The 23,489-nt window shown below is 43.4% G+C and overlaps 1 protein-coding gene across 1 annotated transcript in view; it reads left to right on the forward strand.

Annotated features, from left to right (window-relative positions):
- Positions 1–23,489, forward strand: part of LOC119918435 (collagen alpha-1(XXI) chain-like) — a 101,111-nt gene that overhangs the window by 60,803 nt on the left and 16,819 nt on the right. The window contains exon 16 of the mRNA XM_038739223.1: positions 20,994–21,038. Within this exon, the coding sequence (XP_038595151.1) occupies positions 20,994–21,038 (45 nt within the window). The remainder of the gene's footprint in view (positions 1–20,993; positions 21,039–23,489) is intronic.

Raw genomic sequence — 23,489 nt, forward strand, 5'->3', positions numbered from 1 at the left:
GAACGTGTTGCTGCCAAGTGCGCAAGATTAGACAACACCGGACAATTTCATACTTTCTAAAGAAGAGAAAACGGTTCTCCTGTCAATGCGTGAGGCGGCGGCTAATCCCCCCCAAACTCCCTTAAAAAAAGAGTTTTGTGAGTTGTTGAGTTAGGGGAAATATATAAACGTTATTTTATTGTCATGACTGTTAATTAGCTCATGCCTAAAACAACCTCAAGTTTAATTTAAAAGCTGATAGCTAAATAAGACACGTGTAATTTTGCAATTCATAATCCGAATAGTCCATTATTCGTTTCAATAATTGATTGATAGATCAACTATCAAAATAGTCGTTAGTTGCAGCCCTACTGCACACGATCACTGTTTTTGCTCACTACATGTCAACGGGGTCAGACTAAATAAACAAATATTCTTGTGAAGTAATTTATTTATTTAAAAAATACTTTTTATTATTATGCTAAAAGGGCATTTTGCAAGTTATCTTTAATGCATTAATAATGAATTATTCTCATACTGAATGGTTTCATAAAGCAGCTTCCCAAGATATTAATAGTGGCTCTTGGAGTATACTAGTAATAAATTACTAATATGCTGAAATGCTAATAAAAATATTCAGGGAACACATTTAAAATATATTTAAACTGTTCTTCAAGTATAGCACAAAGGGGTATTTTAAGTTAAATTTAAAGAAGTATATTTAAATTACAGTAAAGGTACTTAAAGTAGGTCCATTTTAACACGACTAAGTATATTAAAATTAGGGCTGGACGATGTGGCCAAAAATATTATCACGATAAAAAGTTTCATGTCTTTCGATATCGATCATTATCGTGATAAGTATCAAATCGTTATTTCTTTCAAGTTCAAAGGCAGAATTTTCTCCTGAGTGGAAGTTGAAGAAACCGGTTTTAAGCTTTTTTCAGTCCTTTTTCCTCAACAAAATAAACATCTTATTAAATAAATTAAGTCATAATTCAGGTATGATTCAAGTGAATCAAATCAAACATTTATTGAATATTTATTGAACATTTGTTATATTGTTATTGGAGAAAAAAAATTATATTGTGATAATTATTGTTACTATTTTATTGTCCAGCCCTAATTAAAATATATTGCAATTATCTTAAAGTTGACTAAAATGACACTTGACATACTGTATGCTGAAGTAAATGGGGAAACAAAACAAAGTGGCGGACCCTGCCACACAACAGTATTCCAGCCATGATATGTGTGTCAGTAACGTTAAATGACTTGCCGATGGACATTCAGCTTACTCGTTCACCAGGACATGCTGTTTTTGTGATGTTATCTGTAGCAGCTGGAGAGCTATTAATACCGTCCTCTCTGCATGTTAGAAGGCCTGGATGAATGGAGAGGTGAGGGCTCTGTCCAGAGCCAAAAAAGCTGCTTTTCGGTCAGGTGATAAAGAAGCTTACGGAGACATCAGCTAAGACTGGAGAGAGACCTCAACAACACCAAAGATATGTGGCAGGCCATCAAAAACATCACAGGCTACAAAATCAGGAGCTCCCCCATCACGTGGGGCCATATTACCAGATGAACTTAACACCTTTTATGCTTTTATCCACAGCAGTAATAAAAACCTGAGCCAATCAGCTAGTTGATGTTATTAATGACATTTTAAACATCTCACTGTCTCAGGAGAGGGTTCCCACCTGCTGCAAGATAGCCAACATTGTTCCTGTACCTAAAAAGTCAGCAGTGTCTGGTCTGAACGACTACCGCCCTGTGGCTCTCACCCTTATTCTGATGAAGTCCTTTGAGAAACTGTTCAAGTTAGAAGCTAACATGTTAGGATCGCAGCAGCAACAGTAGTGACAGTATACTAACCCACAACGTAGCTAACACCAGTTGCATACAGGACCTTGGGGCCTGGATGTTGTTACATTTGTGCTTTATTAATTTTTGTATTTTGTGAAAAATATTCGTAAGTGGGAGAAGTCTGCGTGTTGAAGTATCCTTGGGCAAGATGCTGAAGCCCAAATTGCTCCTGTGAATGTGTTCATTTCTGTATCTGTTTCTGATGAGCAGTAGGCACCTTAGCCTCGGCCTCAGTGTATGAATGTGTGTTAATGGGTGAGTGTGACGTCGTGTGAAGTGCTTTGAGTAGTCAGAAGACTAGAAAGGTGCTACTCAAGGACAGACCATTTAGCATTTACAGCCTGCATACTGCATAAAGCAGTAACATCAGCATTGTATCATCTAGTCAATCAGCAGCCTGATATACAAGAGCCAGACTGAACAACCATCACATGAGCCTCCTGCTGAAGTCTCCTTCTTATCTAATGTACGTAATGAACACACTTCCTGTCCTGCACCATAGTTTGTAGACTGAGCCACCAAACAAACGTTTATCAGGGGAAAGTGCTAACTTCCATTTGCAGGCTACAAAGAAAATTAGCTGTTCAGCTGCAGCACATAAAAGAGGTCATATTATGTTTTTTAGCTTTTTCCCTCTTCTTTATTGAGTTATATATCTTTTTTTGTGCATGTAATAGGTTTGCAAATTGAAAAAGGCCAATGTCCACTCCAAAGGCAGTTCCCATCTCCCACAGAAAACTCGGCTCTGAACTGCCAGAAAACAGCTTGTTTGTGACGACACAGGGATGAAAGCAAAATGCGTGTCATAATGTTAATGCTTGCCAAGCGGCTACACTGACATGCCCTCAAAAACACCGGTGGGAAAACGCTGAGCTGCAGCACCCACCTCTCCTCTCCCTTCCAAACACTAGCTACCCTCCAGGCAGTCAAAGTTGTTACTGTGATGTAGAGACAGAGCTCAGTTAAAACTTTATGGATGAAAAATACTTTTGTTACAGATTAATAACTCACCACTCTGAAACTCTTGCTCCAGTCCATGTTGCTAAGCTGGTAACAGGAACATGTACAGCTGAAGCGAAGCCGTGTTTACTGGCTTCTCACGACTTGCCCTTCTCTGCTTCTCATTGGCTAGTAGTCCTTAACTACGAACTGCGCATGTGCAACTCCCAACAAAGATCATGTAGAGGCAAGATGTATCACTCCATAGCTAAAACAAAGCGTTCAACACACAGGGTGAAAAGAGGAGCTGCAGCAATGTGCTGTATGACAAAAATATGGTGTTTTTTGAAAATGAAACCATGTTAACCTGTTCTGGTACAACCCCTAAATAAGATTTTGAACCTGAAAATGAGCATAATACCACCTCTTTAAAAATAATGTAACGTTGCTGCTGTCAATCAAACACAGACACCCCCCTCCAACTGGCTGAGACGGACAGCATTTCTGATATTTTTCTTCCTTTTAATGATGACAAATATAATATATTTTAAAAAACATGTGACATTCTTTATGATATAATTTCAGCTGGACTTTCAGAGGTCCAACTGTCAGATCGCTGACGTAATTGCTGACGTAATCTGCACTCTGCGCATGCGTTGGCGTCTGTAGCCACCTGTCGGAAGCTCCATCTTAAACCGAACTCTTATCCAGTTTTAATCCACTCTTTTTTGTTACATTTTTTATATCCTTTTTATTTAACTTAAGTTTTTAACTTAAGTTTTACATGGGTTAAGGATTTTAGTCATCCGACATGGATTTTAAGCTAGATGACCGTAAAAACGCGATCAACGCTTCTGATCGCAACAAAGCTCCGGTGACTATGCTAGCCGAGATAACTCCCATGAGGACTGCACACTCCTTAAGAAAGCAAACAAGAAGTTTGCTGACCTTATGGAAGACATCCGACGACTTTCAGAGGAACTCAAAGAGAAAGATTCCCTGCTGACTGGCTTTATGGATGTGGCTTCAGTACAAGCCAAACAGATTGTTTCTCTTAGCGCAACCGCTAACATCCAGGACACCGTGTTTTGGGACCCCTCTAGCCTTCCGAGGCTTTCATCCTGCTCGACTCCGAAGCATCAGTCAACCTGGGCTGAAGTGGTGGTCCGTGGCTTTAAGAGAGGCTCGGATGGGGCTGCCTCTCCTCCACACATCGGCCTCTCCAACCGCTGTGCAGCCTTGTCTAACGACACTCTGCAGCTTCGAGTCTCCCTGATACGGATCTCTTTCGGCGCACAGTGCCTGCCGACACTGTTGCATCTCCTCCACCGGCTACATCTTCTGCACTGGGCCACCGGTCTGCCGCTGGGCCTGATCGGCGTCCGTCATCCCGGTAAAAAACCTCTGCTTCCCGACGTAGGATCCTGAAGGAGGCTGTGCTCAGACGCTCCGGAGGCCGTCTCTACCCTGCACCGTCGGGTAGCCCTTCTCTCAGGTCTGTTACTGCTACTCCAACACAACACTCGGCAGCTCACACACTCCATCCTCAGTCCGCACGCAGTGTTGATGCAGATACTGCTCAGTCCTGCCCTGGAACCCCACAACCGGCATCTCCTCGTCCTCTTTTCTCCCCAACCACACTAATAATTGGTGACTCCATAACAGAGTTCTCACTCTTAAACTCGGAGGGCTGCAACCTATCATATTTGTTATAATTTATCGCCCCCCAAAACCGCCTGGAGGATTTTTATCAGAACTTCCTGAATTTTTATCTACTCTGGTTTTAAATTATGACAGAATTGTTCTTTGTGGCGATTTTAATATTCATGTTGATGACCCCAACAATGTTAATGTAACTAACTTTTTAAATATGGCCACTTCTTTTAACTTCAAACAACATGTCAAAGGGCAAACACATAACCGTGGTCATACACTGGACTTGGTTTTTACCCTGGGTGTCAGCATTTCCTCTGTGGAATTAGTGGACATGACCATATCTGACCACAGATGTATTGTTTTTAGCTGCGATTCGCCTGTTACTCATGCCACCTCACCAAGCTCCGTGTGTTCTCGCTTCTTTAATGAACAAAGTGTTTCAAAGTTTTGCGCATTCTTTCAGAGTCAAAGCCAACACCTGTCTGATTCCAACACCAACAATCTGGTCGATCACTTCAATCATATCTGCTTGTCGTCACTAAATATTACTGCTCCTCTAAAGGTTAGGCCTACGTCTAAAGCTAGTAAGCAACCCTGGATAAATGACAGCATTCGCAGCCTAAAAAGGGAATGCAGGAAAGCAGAGCGCAGATGGAAAAAATCCAGTCTCCAAGTCCATTACCTCAGTCTGAAGGATTTATTAATTAACTACAATAACATGGTTAAGGATGCGAGAACACACTATTTTTCTGAACTCATTACTACACATAAACACAATCCCAGGTTTCTGTTTAAGACTGTGGATCAGCTGGTAAACCCAACCCCTCCTTGTGCCTCAGCTGGAAGTAATGATGACTGTGAATTGTTTTTATCTTATTTTACCAATAAGGTGGTGTCAATCAGAGCCTCTATTACCCCCGCGGCCTCTTATTTAGAGGTTCCTCACCAGCAACAAGAGAGTTTTAACCAGTTTTATCCCATCGACTTGTCTGAGCTTTTGAAAACAGTAACACAAATGAGAGTGTCCTCCAGCCTACTTGATGTAATACCTACAACGTTTTACTGAAAGTAATAGATTCTGTTGGGCCCCATTTGATCTCTGTTTTCAACAGCTCCCTATCTACTGGTTGTGTCCCTGATTATTTTTAAACGGCTTGCGTGAACCCACTTTTAAAGAAACCTGGTTTAGATCCCTCAATCCTACATAATTTTAGACCAATTTCAAAACTTCCTTTTATTGCAAAGATACTAGAAAGAATTGTGTCCAAACAGCTGCTCACTGTACTGGAAAATAACAAAATATTTGAAAAGTTTCAGTCTGGTTTTAGGAAGTACCACAGCACTGAGACTGCCCTGCTTAAAGTCACCAATGACCTTTTAATGTCTGCTGATGAAGGCATGTGCTCAGTCCTTGTACTCCTGGACCTTAGCGCTGCTTTTGACACCATTGATCACAACATCATGTTAGACAGACTGAGGCACTGGGTGGGGATCTCTGGTACTGCCCTAGAATGGTTTTCATCCTACCTGTCAAATAGGAAGTTTTGCGTGTCTGTAAACAACTATGTCTCCTCGTTCTGTCCAGTTAAATATGGTGTGCCTCAGGGGTCGGTCTTAGGACCCATTTTTTTCCCTTTGTATCTGCTTCCCCTTGGACATATTATCCATAAACATGGCATTTCTTTTCATATTTATGCTGATGACATACAAATATACTTGCCCGTCAGATCCACAGACCCTGGAATGCTGAGTTCACTTAACAACTGCCTTTGTGAAGTTAAAAAATGGATGTCAAATAATTTCCTCCAGCTGAACTCAGACAAAACAGAAATCCTGGTCATTGGGTCCCAGCAGATGGCAGTTCGCTAGTAAATCACATTAAGCCTGTGGCAAAGAACCTTGGTGTTTGGTTTGATAGTAATTTAAATTTCGAGCAGCACACCACAAAGCTTGTTCAATCATGTTTTTATCAACTTAGAAATATAGCTAAAATTCGATCTATGTTAACTTTTAAGGACACCGAGACCATTTTACATCCTGGATTATTGCAACAACCTTTTCACCTGTTTAACACAAAAATCTATTGATCGACTCCAGACTGTCCAGAACTCAGCTGCCAGGCTTTTAACCAGAACAAAGAAATATGACCACATTACTCCTATTTTAGCTTCATTACACTGGCTCCCAGTATGTTTTAGAATTGACTTTAAAATTCTATTGATCACTTTTAAAGCTCTTCATGGCCTCTCGCCGTGTTATATTTCTGACCTTTTAGTCCCATACACACCAGCACGCACCTTGAGATCCTCGGGCAGAGGTCTGTTGTCTGTTCCAGAGTCTCGACTGAAAACTAAAGGGGACAGAGCGTTTGCTGTCAGGGTCCCGAGGCTCTGGAACAGCCTGCCCGAGGAAATCAGGTCAGCTGAGTCAGTGAACTCTTTTAAGTCCCTTCTTAAAACATACTTTTATAGGAGAGCCTTTCCCGATCTTATTTGACTTTATTTTATCCCTTTTATTTTATTGTATTTTACTAATTTTATATTTATCTGTATTTTAGTCTTTTCAATGTTTTCATGCTTTTATCTTGTATTGTTTTTTGTATTATTGTCTCTTGGGTATTATTGTCTTTACACTTGTTAAAGCACTTTGTAACTTGTTTTTGAAAAGTGCTCTACAAATAAGGATTATTATTACATAATCAACTAACATTGTCTCTAAAGAAAATGAACAGGCCTTTCACTTTAAGAACCCCTTCCACTTCATATCTCCAGAACAATAAATTATACTGAGGACCTTATACTGTAGCTGTACTGTCACATATTAAGCTATTTAATGAGCTGATTAATGATGGTAATTATGGAGGCACATTAGGCACTGTTTTACTCATGTAAATGCTGAATGAGGCAAATGAGGCACTTGACACCTACTGACCCCCCCACCCCTAAACACACACACAGGATACTATAAACTGTTTATAATGGGACAGAGCACAGACATGCTTTATGGGGCAGTAATATCATTTAACCCTGCTGTCCTTCTCATGTTCCATCTCAGCCTCACTCATGAACAAGCCCCTGAATTCCTGTACTGAACTCAGGTTTATCCACTTCTCAGAAGGTCGGTGATTTGATCCCTGGCTCCTCCAGTCTGCATGTCGAAGTTTCCTTTTTGCAAGATACTGAAAATTGCAAAATTGCTGTTCCATCTGTGTGTGAATGTTTATTTCAGTTCTGATCAGCAGTTGGCACCTTAGCCTCTGCCATCAGTGTATGAATGTGTGTGAATGGGTAAAGATGACTTGGTGTGAAGAGCTTTGAGTGGTCAGAAGACTAGAAAGGCGCTATACAAATACGACTATTTACTTGAACTCCCTCACTTGGGGCAGCAACTCACTCCCAACCCAGAGTGGGTAGCACACTGTTTAGTTTGAGCCTCTGTTATAAAAGCAGATGGATGTTCCATAGACATTGTTATTGTATTGTTCTGCTAGCTGTCTTTTATAGACCTTTCTTTAAGATTCCCTACCAGAATTCATTGATGCGCACTCACAGTCTCTTCAGTCTTTAACAATAAGTGGCAGGGTGAAGGAGCAATGTTAGCCTGGTTTCTGTGTACTTGTCTATTTTGTCTTGTTCTGGACATCCAGAGATGTCATCTTGTCATTTATTGGGCGTCTTGGCTATGTAATTATGAGGTCTGCTGCTCTTATGGGTTTATGTACGTAGAGCGGTGAGACACTTCAAAAGGAAACAGCTAATTCAGCTGTTTCCTCACTGCCTTCATGCACAGCTCTGCACTTAAAATATATGTTTGTGGGATGTGGTAACCTCTACATCTGCAGAGAGTTTGAACAGAAAGAAAGTTCTTCAGACCTCATGGTGTCACACTTGAAGCCCTGCAGAGAACATAGATGAATCTAGGTTAAAAGGAAGACCAGGTTCAAAGTGAACACCAAGTCAAGAGCCACCTGACTTAAGTTACTTCCCAGGATATTGTTTTGGATTAACGAACGAAAAGACATTTCAGACACACAGAGAGGTCTCAGTTATGTTGATGAATCTGTGAAGCAGCATAGATTACAATGATAGCAGAGAAAATAGGGTGTTTGAAATTCTTTTCAGCTAAGATGATCATTGGATGGCAGGAAAGCCTGCACACAGAACCAGTTGACATCACTGGATTGTAGTTTGTAGGTGGAGCCTTAGTGTGATGATGAAATAGACTGACAGTTGTCCTTAAACTAAAAACTTCATTTAGACACAACAATGCTTTGAGCTGAACGTTACATGCTAACATGTTGATGGTAAGCAGGTTTACCACAGTTAACATCTTTGTTTAGCATGTTAGCATGCAAAAATGGGAACTAATCCATGCTCGTCACACTCGCGACTGAGACAGTGGAGAAGCTGCGTGCCTGAGTATCGGTAAAACAACAATAAATGGATGGTCGAATGGTCGGGAACGGATGTTAATTTTTTCCTGGAAGTAAATTTTTTTTTAACCTGAAATTCGGATGTACCCTACTCGTCTCGTCAAAATATGGTCATGTCCGGTGTCTGGTTGCAAAACTGGAGACAAACCAACAAGTGACGTCACAGCGGCTACATCCACTTATTTTATACAGTCTGTGGTCACAAGGCAACAAGCGGCAGATCTGTGCTAACGTTAGCTGGCTGCTCCTGCCCTGCATCACTATAGGCTAGTAGAAACAATCCACTTCACATTTGCTTTGTACTGTTCCATTATTTCCTGCAAAATCAACACTTTGACATAATACTGGTGGAACACAGGATAGTAATATGGATCGTGTTAGCTGGTGAAGTCATATAGAAAGCCATACAACTATAGTATTTTGCACGTTAGCAACTGGTCGGGGTTAACAGGTGAGCTGACAATCAGCCTTTCCAATGTTGACTGTGTTTTCACCAGGCATCAATCTGATTCTCATTTGTTCTGACGGGCTTATTGTTGGTTTTTAAGAATCAGAATAGTGGCTATTCCAAGGGAGCGAGAAAGCAGGCATGTGCTTCATTTTTATGTCAGATTACAGCCGGCTGACAGATAGAAAAGTGATTAATTGATAAGTGATTTCATTAAAAAACTACATGTAGTACATTGTTGTAAACAAACCAGTGTGGATTTGTGCATTTTATATCAAATAAATTTGGAAGACTCCAAATTCCTTCTCTCTTCCTGGGAGAAAGAGAAGGGGGTTTGAGATATCAACCCTCAACAGACAGCTGAAGCGACCAAAGGAGGAGGTGAAAGGTTTGCTTTCCCTACGTGCTGTTTCTGGGCAGTTCGATCGTAAAACTGGCCACCTTTGGCAGCAGCCGAGACAAGGCTTGGTGCCTGACTGTTAAAATGACAAAGAAACACTAACCAGAAATTAGCTTTCTCCTGAACAGCCTATCAGAGCTCTTTTTAAGAGGGGCAGGAAATGTCTCGGGTTACGTAGGTAACCCTTGTTCCCCGAGAAGGGGAACGAGATACTGCGTCGGTGACGACACTATGGGAACGCCTCTGGGCGTGGCAGGGCTGAACTATGAATGAAACTACTCCAATCCTATTGGTGTTACTAGAACGGTAGTGTGTGACGGCGTAACCGGAGGGGGTATATAAGCGCGCCGGCACATAGGACACATTAGCCCTTTCTATGAAGCAAGGCACTCCAGGCGGGGTGAGGTGTGGCGGACCGATGCAGTGTCTCGTTCCCCTTCTCGGGGAACAAGGGTTACATACGTAACCCGAGACGTTCCCCTTCGAGGGAACTCGAACTGCGTCGGTGACGACACTAAGGGAACGAGATAACGAGATAGAGTGCGCCCTTACGGCCATAGGTGAAGGTAAACCGCTCACCTGATAGGCCAGGGAAATAGTCTGAACGATCCAGTTGCTGATGGTGGGTTTAGAAGTGGGGAGCCCAGCCTTGGGGGACCCGAAACACACCAGCAACTGGTCTGCTTTCCTCCACCGGGAAGACCTCAGAGTGTAAATACTCAGTGCTCTGACAGGGCAGAGCAGATGAAGTCTCCCGTCCTCCGCCGTCACATGAGGTGGGGGATGAAACGCCTGCAGCACCGTGGACCATGCCAGTCTGGCCGGAACCTTAGGGACATAACCTGGACAAGGATGCAGGATGGCCCTGACACTCCCCGGGGCAAACTCCAGGCATCGGGGAGAAACCGAAAGTGCCTGGAGATCCCCCACCCTCCTCAGAGAGGTGATAGCGAGGAGAAAGGTCATCTTAAAGGTCAGGTGCTTGGCCTCAGCCGATTCCAGGGGTTTGAAGGGGGCCTCAGCCAGTGCTTCGAGAACCACTGACAGGTCCCAGGTGGGAACCCTGGAACGAGTCACGGGTCTCATCCTCCGGGCTCCACGGAGGAAGCGCACGACCAGTGGAAGCCTCCCCAAGGGCCCATCACTCAGAGGGGCGTGGAATGCTGCAATGGCAGCCACATACACTTTGAGAGTGGACTGGGAGAGGCCGGCGGAGAAACGGTGCTGGAGGAACTCCAGTACCACAATTACCGAGCAGGTAACTGGGTCCACCGCCCGTTCTCTGCACCAGGTGGTGAACACATTCCACTTTAGGCCGTACATCCTTCTCGTGGACGGGGCTCTGGAGCTGAGCAGCGTCTCGACTGCTCCTGTCGTCAGGCCCGCCTCTAGGAACTGTGCCCTCTCAGGGGCCAGACCCATAGCTGCCACAGGGTGGGGTGCGGGTGAAAGATCCGGCCCTCTGCCTGGGACAGCAGGTCTCTCCTCAGAGGGACCTGCCAAGGCGGGCCCTCGAGGAGCGATATTAAATCCGAGAACCACACTCGTGCCGGCCAAAACGGGGCTACTAATACTAGACTGACGCCGTCCTAGCGGACCCGCTCCAGAACCCCCGGGAGCAGAGCGACTGGGGGAAACGCATACAGACGCAGCCTTGGCTATGTCTGCACCATGGCATCCAGCCCTAGCGGGGCTGGGGGCGAGAGGGAGAACCACAGTGGACAGTGCGCCGTCTCTCGGGACGCAAACAAGGCCACATCTATGGGGCCGAACTCTTCGCATAATAACTCCACCACCTCGGGGTGGAGTCTCCATTCCCCGGGCCTCAGCCCCTGTCTCGACAGCAGGTCTGCTCCTTGATTCTGGGTCCCAGGGATGTACATCGCTCTAATGGACAGCAGTCTCTGCTGGGACCACAGGAGGATCTGATGTGCCAGTTTGCATAATTGGTGCGACCTCAGGGCTGGTGGCCTCTCCACAGTTTTGACGACAGCATCCACTGCTTCGCCAAACAGGCCAGAAGGCGAGAGGGGCGCATCCAGGAGAAAAGCCCTCTCCTTCCCCTGGATGCCCGATAGGTTGAGCCACAGATGGCGCTCCGTAGCCACCAAAGCCGCCATGGATCGGCCGATGGAACGGGCCGTTTACTTGGTCACACGGAGAGCCAAGTCCGTCGCTCTACGGAGCTCTGTCAGGTCCTCCTCAGAGGGACCTCCCCCTACGTCACAGTCCTGAAGGAGATTGGCCTGGTATGCCTGTAAGACAGCCATCGTGTGCAGGCTGGCACCAGCTCGACCCGCTGCCATGTAGGCCTTGCCCACCAAATCGGACGTCACCCGACACGGCTTGGTGGGGAGCGCTGGCGTCCGGAGTGATGAGGCGAGGTTGGGAGAGAGGTAGCTAGCCAGTGCCTCCTCCACTCGTGGCATCGCTCTGTAGCCGTGCTGTCTGATCTCTGACACGTTGCCGTAGTCCAGCCGGGGAGACGTAGACAGCAGCGCAGAGAAGGGTTTGTTGAACAAAACGTCCGGAAAAAATGGTAGGGGCCGACGCGGGGGTGGCGCTCGGTGTTGCAGAAACTGCTCGTCCAGTTTGCTGCCCACCGATGGCTGCTGCACCACCTGTGGCCAATCAATGTGCAGCTTGTCCACAGCCCGCGTCACCACTTCTAACAACTCCTCGTATCCTGGCGAGGGCTGATGACGTTCCGTTTCCCCGAAGTCATTCTCCATGCTAAGCACATCTAGCTCCTCAGAGCCAGATCGTGCAAGCCTCTCCGGACTCACCCCTCAAGTGGGAGAAACCGAGAAACGGGCTCCCGATCGGGGATGAGGAGGATTCCGTGGACGAGGACCGGAAAAAGGCCTCAGCCGTTCCGGCACCCTCAGCGATCTCGCGTTGCAAACCCCAGGATCGGAGCCGCCGCGACGCCTCAGCGACCGGGGGGAGCGCATCTGACCATCCTCTAGGAAAAGAGCTGCTCAAGACCTCAGCACCCTCAGGGAAGGGGCCTCACAGTGGTCGCAGGCAGCCCCCTCGAGAGCTGCCTGAGCATGCGACATCCCCAGGCATGAGACGCACATCCCATGGGTATCACCCTCCGTGATGAAATGCTCACATGGAAAGACACACTGTCGGAATCGCTTCGACATGATCTGCTGCTTCGTCTCGACTTCAGGTAGGATGATGGAGCTTCCAAACATATCCAGAGCGCCTGCTGAATAGAAAGAAGCTAATGTGTCCTATGTGCCAGCGTGCTTATATACCCCCTCCGGTTACGCCGTCACACACTACCGTTCTAGTAACACCAATAGGATTGGAGTAGTTTCATTCATAGTTCAGCCCTGCCACGCCCAGAGGCGTTCCCATAGTGTCGTCACCGACGCAGTTTGAGTTCCTTCGAAGGGGAACCCTAAACTGCCCCCCACACATGTAACCATGGCAACTGAACTCCGTCTTTGTTTAATTATCTCACATCAAAGGATATTCTCCTCTCACAGCCAGGCGTGAGAAACTCCAGAACACCAGAGGAGGACAGCCCTGAATTCCTTTGTGTAAACAAGGAGTACTGTCTCCTCCAAAACTCAAAGTATTACCTTGTTTAATTAAATAATCATTAAGTTACTTAACTAGGTCTCTCCACTCCATTTGAGTAGTTATATTACCATGTTGCTGTTGATATTTGTTGTTGAAAAGAATCTAAATAAGTTAATTTTGCAGTGTTTTAATTTTCAGCAAGGATCCCTGACATTTCTTCATTAGGGCCCGAGCACGACCGTGTGAGGTCCCTATTGAATTTGCTCGGATTATTATTTATTTATTTATTTATTTTTTCTGCAAAGTAGGCTCAACTGACATGGCCTAAACATACTCGAAAACTCACCAAAATTTGCAAACATGTCAGAACCGGTGAAAAATTTCGTATTCTACAAGTTTCGCACATGGGCGTGGCAAAATGACTCGCTAGCGCCACCTAGAAAATTGGAAAAGATTAGCCCCTCGTTCACGTTCAACCTACATGTACGAAATTTTCTGGGGACATGTATCGTATCAAGACGCACAAAAAAGCCTCAAGAACCCATAGCCTAAAGTAAACAGGAAGTCGGCCATTTTGAATTTTACGGCCATTTTTGGATGATTTACACACTTCGTACTTTAACGAACTCCTCCTAGGGATTTAGTCGGATCGATGTCAAATTTCTGCTGTGCCTTCTAAAGGCATTGACGATGAAAAGTTGTGCTATTTGCGAGTTTTCGTCAATGGGCGTGTCCGTGGCGTCGATGATTCGCTATGAAACAAGTTGTTGTAACTCCAGTGTACATGCTCACATCTGGACCAAACTGTACATGTAGGATGAGAGTCCCGCCCTGAACACATGTACATGCCGACATTCACCCACAGTCATAGCGCCACCTGCTGGCAACAGAAAGTGACCTTTAACGAAGCAGCCCCCGCCGCACGTTTCACCTACGTGCACGAATTTTCTGTGGTACGTGTATCTTGTCCAGACGCACAAAAAAGTCTCTTGGAGCCATAGGCTAAACCCAACAGGAAGTCAGCCATTTTGAATTTTACGTCAAATTTTGGATGATTTACACACTTCGTACTTTAACGAACTCCTCCTAGGGATTTAGTCCGACCGACCTCAAATTTCTGCTGTGCCTTCTAAAGGCATTGAAGATGAAAAGTTGTGCTATTTGCAAGTTTTCGTCAATGGGCGTGTCCGTGGCGTGGCGTCAAAGATCAACTCTTCGCCATGACACGGAAGTTGTCGTATCTTCAGTGTACATGCTCACATCTGCACCAAACTGTACATGTAGGATGAGAGTCTTGCCCTGAACACATGTACATGCTGACATTCACCCACAGTCATAGCGCCACCTGCTGGCAAAAGGAAGTGACTTTTAACAAAGCAGCCCCCGCCGCACGTTTCACCTACGTGCACGAATTTTCTGTGGTACGTGTATCTTGTCCAGACGCACAAAAAAGCCTCTTGGAGCGATGCCCTAAAATCAACAGGAAGGGATTTAGTCCGACCGACCTCAAATTTCTGCTGTGCCTTCTAAAGGCATTGAAGATGAAAAGTTGTGCTATTGGCAAGTTTTCGTCAATGGGCGTGTCCGTGGCGTGGCGTCAAAGATCAGCTCTTCGCCATGACACGGAAGTTGTTGTAACTTCAGTGTACATGCTCACATCTTAACCAAACTTTATGTGCTTGATAACTCTCCCACCCTGTTATGGAGGACCGATCCTGACACAGCCAGAAATAAATACAGAAATAAATAAATGCTCAATAAATAAATAAGCATCCAATTACATACACAAAAAAATAAAGTAAATAAATAAATGTAGGTAGTAATTAAATTATACAAGGAGACATAAATGTATATATTTTAATTAGTGCCTTTACTTATTCACCTTTGTTATAATTACCTTATTTGTTTATTCAACTTTATTTATTACTAATTTTTTTAATGTATTTATTTATGTGTGTGTTTAATATTTTTGTCTGTTTTATTCTTCCTTTGTATTTATTTACCTTATTTATTTTCACCCATGGTATTTATTTCTGCCTGTCTTTTTTAAATTTTGTATGCATTTCTGCCTCATTATGCAAATGAGGAGGGGCTGTGTCTCAAGGGGTCATCTTCTCTGCTATTGGTGGACCATCAGACAGGAGAGCTCCTACTCTGCCTGCAGACATCAACGATCTTGCCCCTCACACAGTCAGATGACTTCCTTCAGTGCGCTGAGGTGTTTAACAACTCTGAAGACAATACTACCAGCAATGTCTTCCTTCTCTTTTCACGTAGACGCTCCGACAGACAGTGCTTTCAGTTTGCTGCATGCATGGACACAGAACTGCGGTATAGGGAGAAGCACACGGTCAGCTGGCTGCAGCTAAATCTGGAGTGCACTCGTATTCAATTCTGTATGGTAAATTCAGTTTTAACGGAGCAGAGCGAGCTGACAGGCAGAGTTAGAGACTTTTTCTGTCCGTTTCTCTCTTTACAAAGACGCATGTTGCAGTCAGAGTCTTCTCTGAGATGCGAGCACGACATACAACACAATTTATCAAATTACACAACGGATATACAGTATGAAAATAAGATTGATTGGATTATACTCACAGGAAGTATAAAACCTCTTACATGGGTCTATTAAAAGTAAAGTAACACAAAAATGTCAGGGAAATTACTTTACTTAGATTTAAGTACTGCAGTTGTACATTTGAAATACCTTCCTACCTTTCTGATAGGAAGCCTTCTTGAGGTGGTATAAAACATTTCTTCTTATATTCTGATTTAAGTTGTGGACAACTATGACCACATGAATTAAAAAAATTAACATTTCACTGCCCAAGTCAGCTATAACACAAGTCTTGTTAATCAGACTACATGCTGTACAGTATTTGTGGACAGATTTTGTCCCAGGATTTATTATGCATTTCTTCTTCTTCGTTGCATGATTTAGAATAATAAGGTGAGAAATGGGTCTATTCTGAGTTCATCCTGCACTGCAGCAGCTAATAAAGTCCATTTAATCCCAAAAACGCTTTTCTTTTAGGCAGGCTGGAGCAGAAAACAACTCACCTTTCTCAAGTTGTACAGTAATGTCACATGTGTATGAAGGTGGATCAAACAAGCTAATCTTAAATGTCAAAGTAGAGAGGAGCCTAGTAGGCCTATTTATTTTCATTCATTACACAATATGAATAAGCTATGCAGACAGTTGTAAAGAAAGAACATCTTTTTCTTCTGTTCTCTACTTGTTATAGTTACACAGTATTAGGGGTGTGGGCTGTATTAAAAGTATCCACTGTTCTCCCATGCTCTAACACACAGTAACGATGAAATGTGTGCTGTTCTCACATTCTCCCTCTGTATGTACACATAAACAACAAGGCAGGGAAATATAAAAGGAATTTATTTTATTGTTTGGGTACATTATTGTTCAGTGTACATGCTCACATCTGAAACAAACTTTACGTGCTTGATAACTCTCCCACCCCGCAGACATCTACACGCCAATACGATTTATATTCATAGCGGCAAGTGCTATGTAGCTCCACATAGGGGACACAGGAAGTGACATATAGCACCTTCATGCGGCGTCGGAACCGCGTAGGAAATTCACAGCCGCACCGGCAGAGCTCCAGAATATGCAACTCGGCCGGTTCACGCGCGGACGCGCTACAAGTGCGAGGGCCCACCCAACGCTGCTTGCAGCTTTAATTTTATGTTGTAACCAATGCTTTGTTCCCAATTTTCTGACACTTCCTTTAGAAATGATATGATAAAGAAATGTCATACTCGATTAATTTTCTAGCTCGAATTTAATGTTAAATAACTAAATTTCCCAGCTCCTGAGCAAAGGATTGTTTTAGGAATAATCAAATCTATCTTCATGTAACCAGAGCTCCCCCAAGTGGACAAAATAAGTATTACATGCCATCAATCTGAAATGCCATTGAATGTATGAATGTCACTCTGTATTTACCTGTTCATAATCTGATGCCATTCGTGTATCTTGCCTATATTCTCTAAGAATGTGTAAAGGCCAATATTATCCAGGAAGCTAGTTAAGTTCCTCTCATCTGATGTGATTCCTAGGAAATGCTAACTTTAAGGTTGAACTACTGACAATTGCTTTCCTTTTTATCAAATGCTTAAAACTAAGAATGGTATAACCGTTTCACAATTAAGGTTTGATTGTGGGAAGATATTTGATTACAATACGTGCAAATAGATATTTGAATAGACATATTAAAAGTAAAAAAAAAGACAGTCTCTCAGGAAACCGGAAACAAAGCCCTCCCTCTCAAAGGAAACAAGCCCCCTGGGATCCACGCCCCAACAAACAAAAGCAGCGACACGCGCTCTTGTTGTTTCTCTTGTCCTCTTGCCCTCTTCGCCTGCATTTCGGCACCCGCTCAGCGTGCTCCCTCTCCCGGCAACGCCTAAAGTTCGACCCGGCGCCGCGAAGGCTCCTCGGCTTTTCCCTCGTTTCCAGCAACTTACTTGCTTTTATTTTCTTTGGTTTTGTTTGTTAAAAGTTATCAGACCATTAAGTTACACTATTTTAATTCAAGAACGACCAAGTTCTTTTTAAGCTTTATTCGTCGAGCTAACTTACACTGCTCCCACCGAAGCCGGACCCAGCCAGGTGGGCCCGCCAGCAGTAACAAAGGACGACCAAACCTCTAACCCGAGCCAGGGTTGTAAAGGCCTCCCACTGCAAGCTTCCTTCAATAAGCCGACCAAGACGGACCTTCGGAGCAATTCCCTGGCAGAGAAAGCGACTGGCCAACAGCTTTAAGCCGTCCTAACCGAGAACGCATGGAACTCCGCCAGCGTAGGCCGCCGACCAGCAACTCGGCTGGGAGAAACGACAAGCAGTAAGACCAAACCATGGCATTCTGTGTTCAGTGATGTCCAATAATCTGTTAATCCAGTATCTTTAATCCTTAAAACTCCTAGACAAATTTAACCGAGTTAGTATCATCTAATTGCGTCCATTAGCTTCCCGTATGAATCAAATCTCCCGACAATAGAACTCCACATTGTCATTGTTCAGCCATTTTTTATTTCTTTGATGTATATTTAACCGCATTCATATCCACCTTTAGTTATTTAATAAATTTCACAGGAATTGTGTGTGTGTGTATTGTCTAACTCCAAGTCCCTGTCACGAGAATTTACTACTTCGATATGAGACTGACTGATTGATTTGATAATTGAGCGATTATTAACTAACTGATCACTAATGAATAATTGTATAAAACGCTACCCAGAGGTCCGGAGACTCTGGGTGAATTAAATCTCTGGTGGTGCACCTCGAAACGAGAGCTGTATGAATTAATATTCTCTAAATATTAAAATTCATAATTTGTATTAATCCTCATAAGTTTATTAAAATCATAAGTAGACATGCTACAACATGATACTACATAGCCCCTTTACAGCTGGGCTAGGCAGTTTATTTTGGAAGCAGTTTTTTGTAATATTTGTTGAAATTCTCTTTACATCCCGACAGCAATCAATAAATCAAATGCTGACTGAAATGTGAAAGAAATTGTCTGTGGCACGGCCAATCATTTCATTCGGCCCGAATGCCTCACTGCTACACGTTGGGTGACATGTTCCTTCATGACCATGAACACACACTGTAGTTTATTCAGACTCAGTCCCACATACACCATCCTGCTGCCCCAAATACTCACTATAGCACCACACGTGGATTCATCCGCTGCTTAAAAAAAAAAAAATGCAGTGAGCAACTGATTTAGGATATTACTGAGCCTGTTTTTTAACTAAAAGTATATTTTTGTGATTTGTTTATTAAAGATGTATGTCTCCACAGACATAGTAGGGTAGTTGACACGTATTGCTGACAAAAAAATATATATAGTGGTCGTAACTACTAGGCCACCCCAAGATTTAAGTTTTTGATGTTCTACGCGATCCCAGTAAGTTAAAAAGCAACACAGACTACAAACATATCACATGGTTAATCCAGTACAGAGACAACAAAACACTTCCACAACATTTAGTAGATGGCTCAAGTATACTTTAAATAACAGTTATGATGATTTTTGATGCCAGATAAAGCATGAAGTAGGGGTTTATGTTGGGACAGTACCACATTGTTCGATATGTCTATTATGTGTAAAACTACAGATTGTTTTAGTGTCAGAACTCTGCAGCGAACATGTAATTTTACAAATGAATGGCTTGCAGTACCAAGAGATATTTTACAGCTTGTTTCACATTTTCATTGCCGGCGTCAGTGTATTACAGCTGCACTGTTCACATACCACTTGCATCGTAATACATTCAGCAAACACAGTTAAACAGTATAGAGAGGTCTGAGAGCAAAACCAACCAGTGGATTGTGGTGCGGCTGGTTAAAACTTTATTTGCATGTTGTGTTGTGGCTTAAATGTTTGTTTGTCGCTGGCTCACTGCAGGATCTCTGACCACAGCACCGGCCACACTGCTGTTCATGCGTCAGTATCACACCACAGATACGCCAAATCCAAACAGTTCCCTTAAATTCAAGTAGTGCTGATATATGACTTCAAGAACCAAGCTTTCACAGGGAGTCAAGCAGAAGGAGCAAACTTTGTAATGCAGTGTGAATCTAAACCACTGCTTCTCCACTGCACGGGCAGATTTTTGCCTATGCACTCTTGTTAAAACCACTGCCTATAACTACAGGGACGGCAAATATTGCGTCATGTTTTTAATTCAAAATCAGCCTCATCTCTGTTGAGCAAAATTACACAACACACACACCTGCGGCTGTGTGATGAATACAGGTAGAAAGACTGATAGAGAGAGTGATAGCCATAAAGAGGGAGAGAGGGATGGGGGGGGGGGGGTATGGGGGAGCAGCCTACACAATAAACACACAGAGGTACAGACAGTAAATGTAATGTTGGTACAGACTGAATGAATAATGGTACAAATATTTATAGTAGTGTTTATAATAATAATCGTAATGTTAATGATAATAATAACAATAATAACGATAGGACTGGACTAGTAACAATATTTGTAGCAGAGGGTATCGAGCAGGAACACGGGGGCAGCAGGTGACTCGCAGCCACAGATCCAGACTCCACATCTCCAGAGCCAGAAACACCTGCAGAAGTGATAGGAGGAGAGAGGAGAGGGACGAGAAAGCACAAGACTACCGGAAAGAGAAGAAGTCAAGTTAGTAACATGCATTAATGGGATGAGGTTGCATACAGAGGGAGAGAAAGTAGAGGAGAGAGGAGCTCAGTGCATCACGGGAAGTCCCCCGGCAGTCTAGGCCTATAGCAGCATAACTAAGGGATGGTTCAGGACTCACCTGAGCTAGCCCTAACTATAAGCTTTATCTAAGAGAAAAGTCTTAAGCCTACTCTTAAATGTGGAGAAGGTGTCTGCCTCCTGAACCCAAACTGGAACCTGGTTGCACAGGAGAGGAGCTTGATATCAGAAAGGCAAAACTAGCACTTGCTTGTACTGTTTACTCATTGCAGCTGACTGACTTGTCTTTTGTTCATTCATTCACTCACTTGCTCATAAGCCACAATCATTCATTTCCCTGAACTGTAAGTATATGTAGCTGCACCACATGTGTATTCTTTGGATCGTATCCTTGTGGGTTGTGATGTCTTTAACAGGAATATGTGAATAAGTGACAGTGATCAGACACTGTACAGCTCATGCTGTCCCTTGGAACTCATTAGTGAAAGGTATTGATATGTCTGTTGTGTCCTCAGGGAGAAACTGGGCCGACTGGTGCTGCTGGAGCTCAAGGTGCCCCGGTGAGTTGATAATATGTGTCATTTATTACAGAAGGCTGCATAAAGTAAGTGTACAATATAAACACCTGGAATCTGTTGTTTTTCAGTTATTAGATATTAAACTAGATCACTGTAATTAATCTGCAGAAACAATGACAAGATCAATGTATTAATACAAGTTATTACAGCATAATTCACAAAGTGATCAGTGTTATAGCTGCTGATGAACGCAGAGACAAATATCGTTTTGTAACTTATCTGTTAACTCAGCGTTATATGGATATCACAAGCAACTGGTTTTCAAATGGTCCTATAAAGTTCTAAAGGAAAGACAAATCAGGACATTAACATGAGAGCTCCGATTCACCGCTGCTTTTACACATTGCTGTGTGCTAGTAAACACACACATACACTGCACACACTGCACACACTAGGACACATAGAATAGGCAAAGCTGTCCTAAGTCTTCATGTATGCATGGGGCGATGAGCACTCAGGCTTTATTAACTGCTAAAAGAAATGAATTCAAAAACATGCTGTTTTTAAAACCAGGAAGTTGTTTTCGACCAGTCAGACAAAGTTACAGTCCATGCTTTACTGTCAGGTGTTACTGACTATATTTCAGCTCAAACCATCCATGCTGGAAGCAGAATATTTTGCTCAAAAGTCAATTAAATCCAAAAGAAAAAGTCTTTGATAATTTTATTTTCCATAAAAAATATCTGCCATATCTGATTATCCTGTGATGTTTGTTTTAAAAACCACATTTATTGCAAGAGTTGCAGACCATGCAGTGAAAGCTTGTGTGTGAAGGTTGGGGTGAATGATGAATGTGTTTGCTTCCTGACCCAGCCCATCCTCAGCAGAGAAACAGCCGTATATGTTGACTGTGCAGCAGCTTATTACAACACATTTTTAAGTTTCACCCAGGAGACTGAGGCTACATCCACACTACTACGTTTTTGTTTTAAAACGCAGACCGTTTGCAACGTTTGCACCTCCTGTCTAGACTACAACAGCGAATCCGAAGACCTAAAACTGAGAAGTTTGAAAACGCTGCTGACTCATTTTGGTTAGGTTTGAGTCCCATATGAAACCAAGTCAACGCTGACTTATTTAAAGTTTTATGTTAAATAATGTTACGTAGGTGAGTAAGACACAATGTTCTGGGCATGTCATGGAGGTTGTTGCTTGTCTTGTCGACTAGGTATACTGCAGGTTGAATATACTTTTATGAGGCATAAAACAGTATTGTTAATATGGAAAGTCACCATTTATTACTTCAAGTCCTCCAGCTAAAAGGCTGCTCTTTGGAACAACTGGTGAATGTCCCACCTCTCTAAATGTTCATACTTTTACATTCTGCAAGCGTCAGACTGGTAAACTCATCACTATCACGCCCCACAACCACACACTCACTTTATAGGAAGCAGAGTCAAAAGCAAAGCACATGCAGACATGCAGACACGCAGACACACAGACACACACACAAACTGAGGAGCTTGTTTTCCCTGTCTTACTTATTCAGCAGCCTTCAGTACTGATACCCAGAACCCATTAACACCATGTTTAAAATACAATGCTAACATGTGCATGTGAACACACAGACCTCCATAGGGCCACAGTAGCAGACAGCATTGCCTGCAGAGTAGCTCCAACTGCATCCTAAAGCCAAACCTCCCTTCCAAATCAAGTTGATGATGGTTTTATTATTGTAAATTGTTTTACTATCCTATGTTTTCCCAGTTGTTATTGCCTTGTATCAGAGGCTGCATTAATCTCTCCATGTTCATGTCTGAGGGTTTATTATTACACAAACAATCCCTGAATGAAGGATGCTGAGCAGAGCTGAAAATCTCTCAGCAAACATTAGATTATGATGATGGGGTTGTTGCCTCTCCAGCTGGCTTAGAGCTGATGTCTTTTAGTGTCAGAGGGGTGGCCAAACAGAAGCAACTGTATGCATATAATCTAACTATATGGAATGAAATGTCAACAAAGGATGCTGTGATCCAGCATTTCACACAATAAACAGCAATCAACCAAATGTAATGTCTTTAGAGTCTAAGCAGATCACTAACTGGTTCTTGTCAATGAACATTTCATAGCAAGCCATGGTATAACTGTTCATACAGCACTTTCTTGTGTCATTAGCCCTGAACTGACTCACAGCTGTGGTTCAGACCAAAAGCTTGGTCTTCTTTGTCATGTTCTACATCTGCCTCCTCTGGCCTCATCGTCCACAGACAGTATGCTGATGAGTTGATGGATGAGTAAGACAAATGTTACCATGCAGGGCCTGCTTCACTCCAGTGTTTGTGAATTTTTCCAGGTTGAAATATTTGTTGTCACCCTGATTGGTGCTCATGTTTCACCAGAAAACCTGACCCGTCTCATATTTCAAGTATCACCAGAGACCTTCTCACTGGTGCCTAAAGCCTACTCTTAAATGTGGAGATGGTGTCTGCCTCC

Source organism: Micropterus salmoides, unplaced genomic scaffold (genome assembly GCF_014851395.1).
Source record: "Micropterus salmoides isolate LMB-PRFRI ecotype aquatic unplaced genomic scaffold, ASM1485139v1 Ms_hic_scaffold_1, whole genome shotgun sequence".
Classification (NCBI taxonomy): Eukaryota; Metazoa; Chordata; class Actinopteri; order Centrarchiformes; family Centrarchidae; genus Micropterus; species Micropterus salmoides.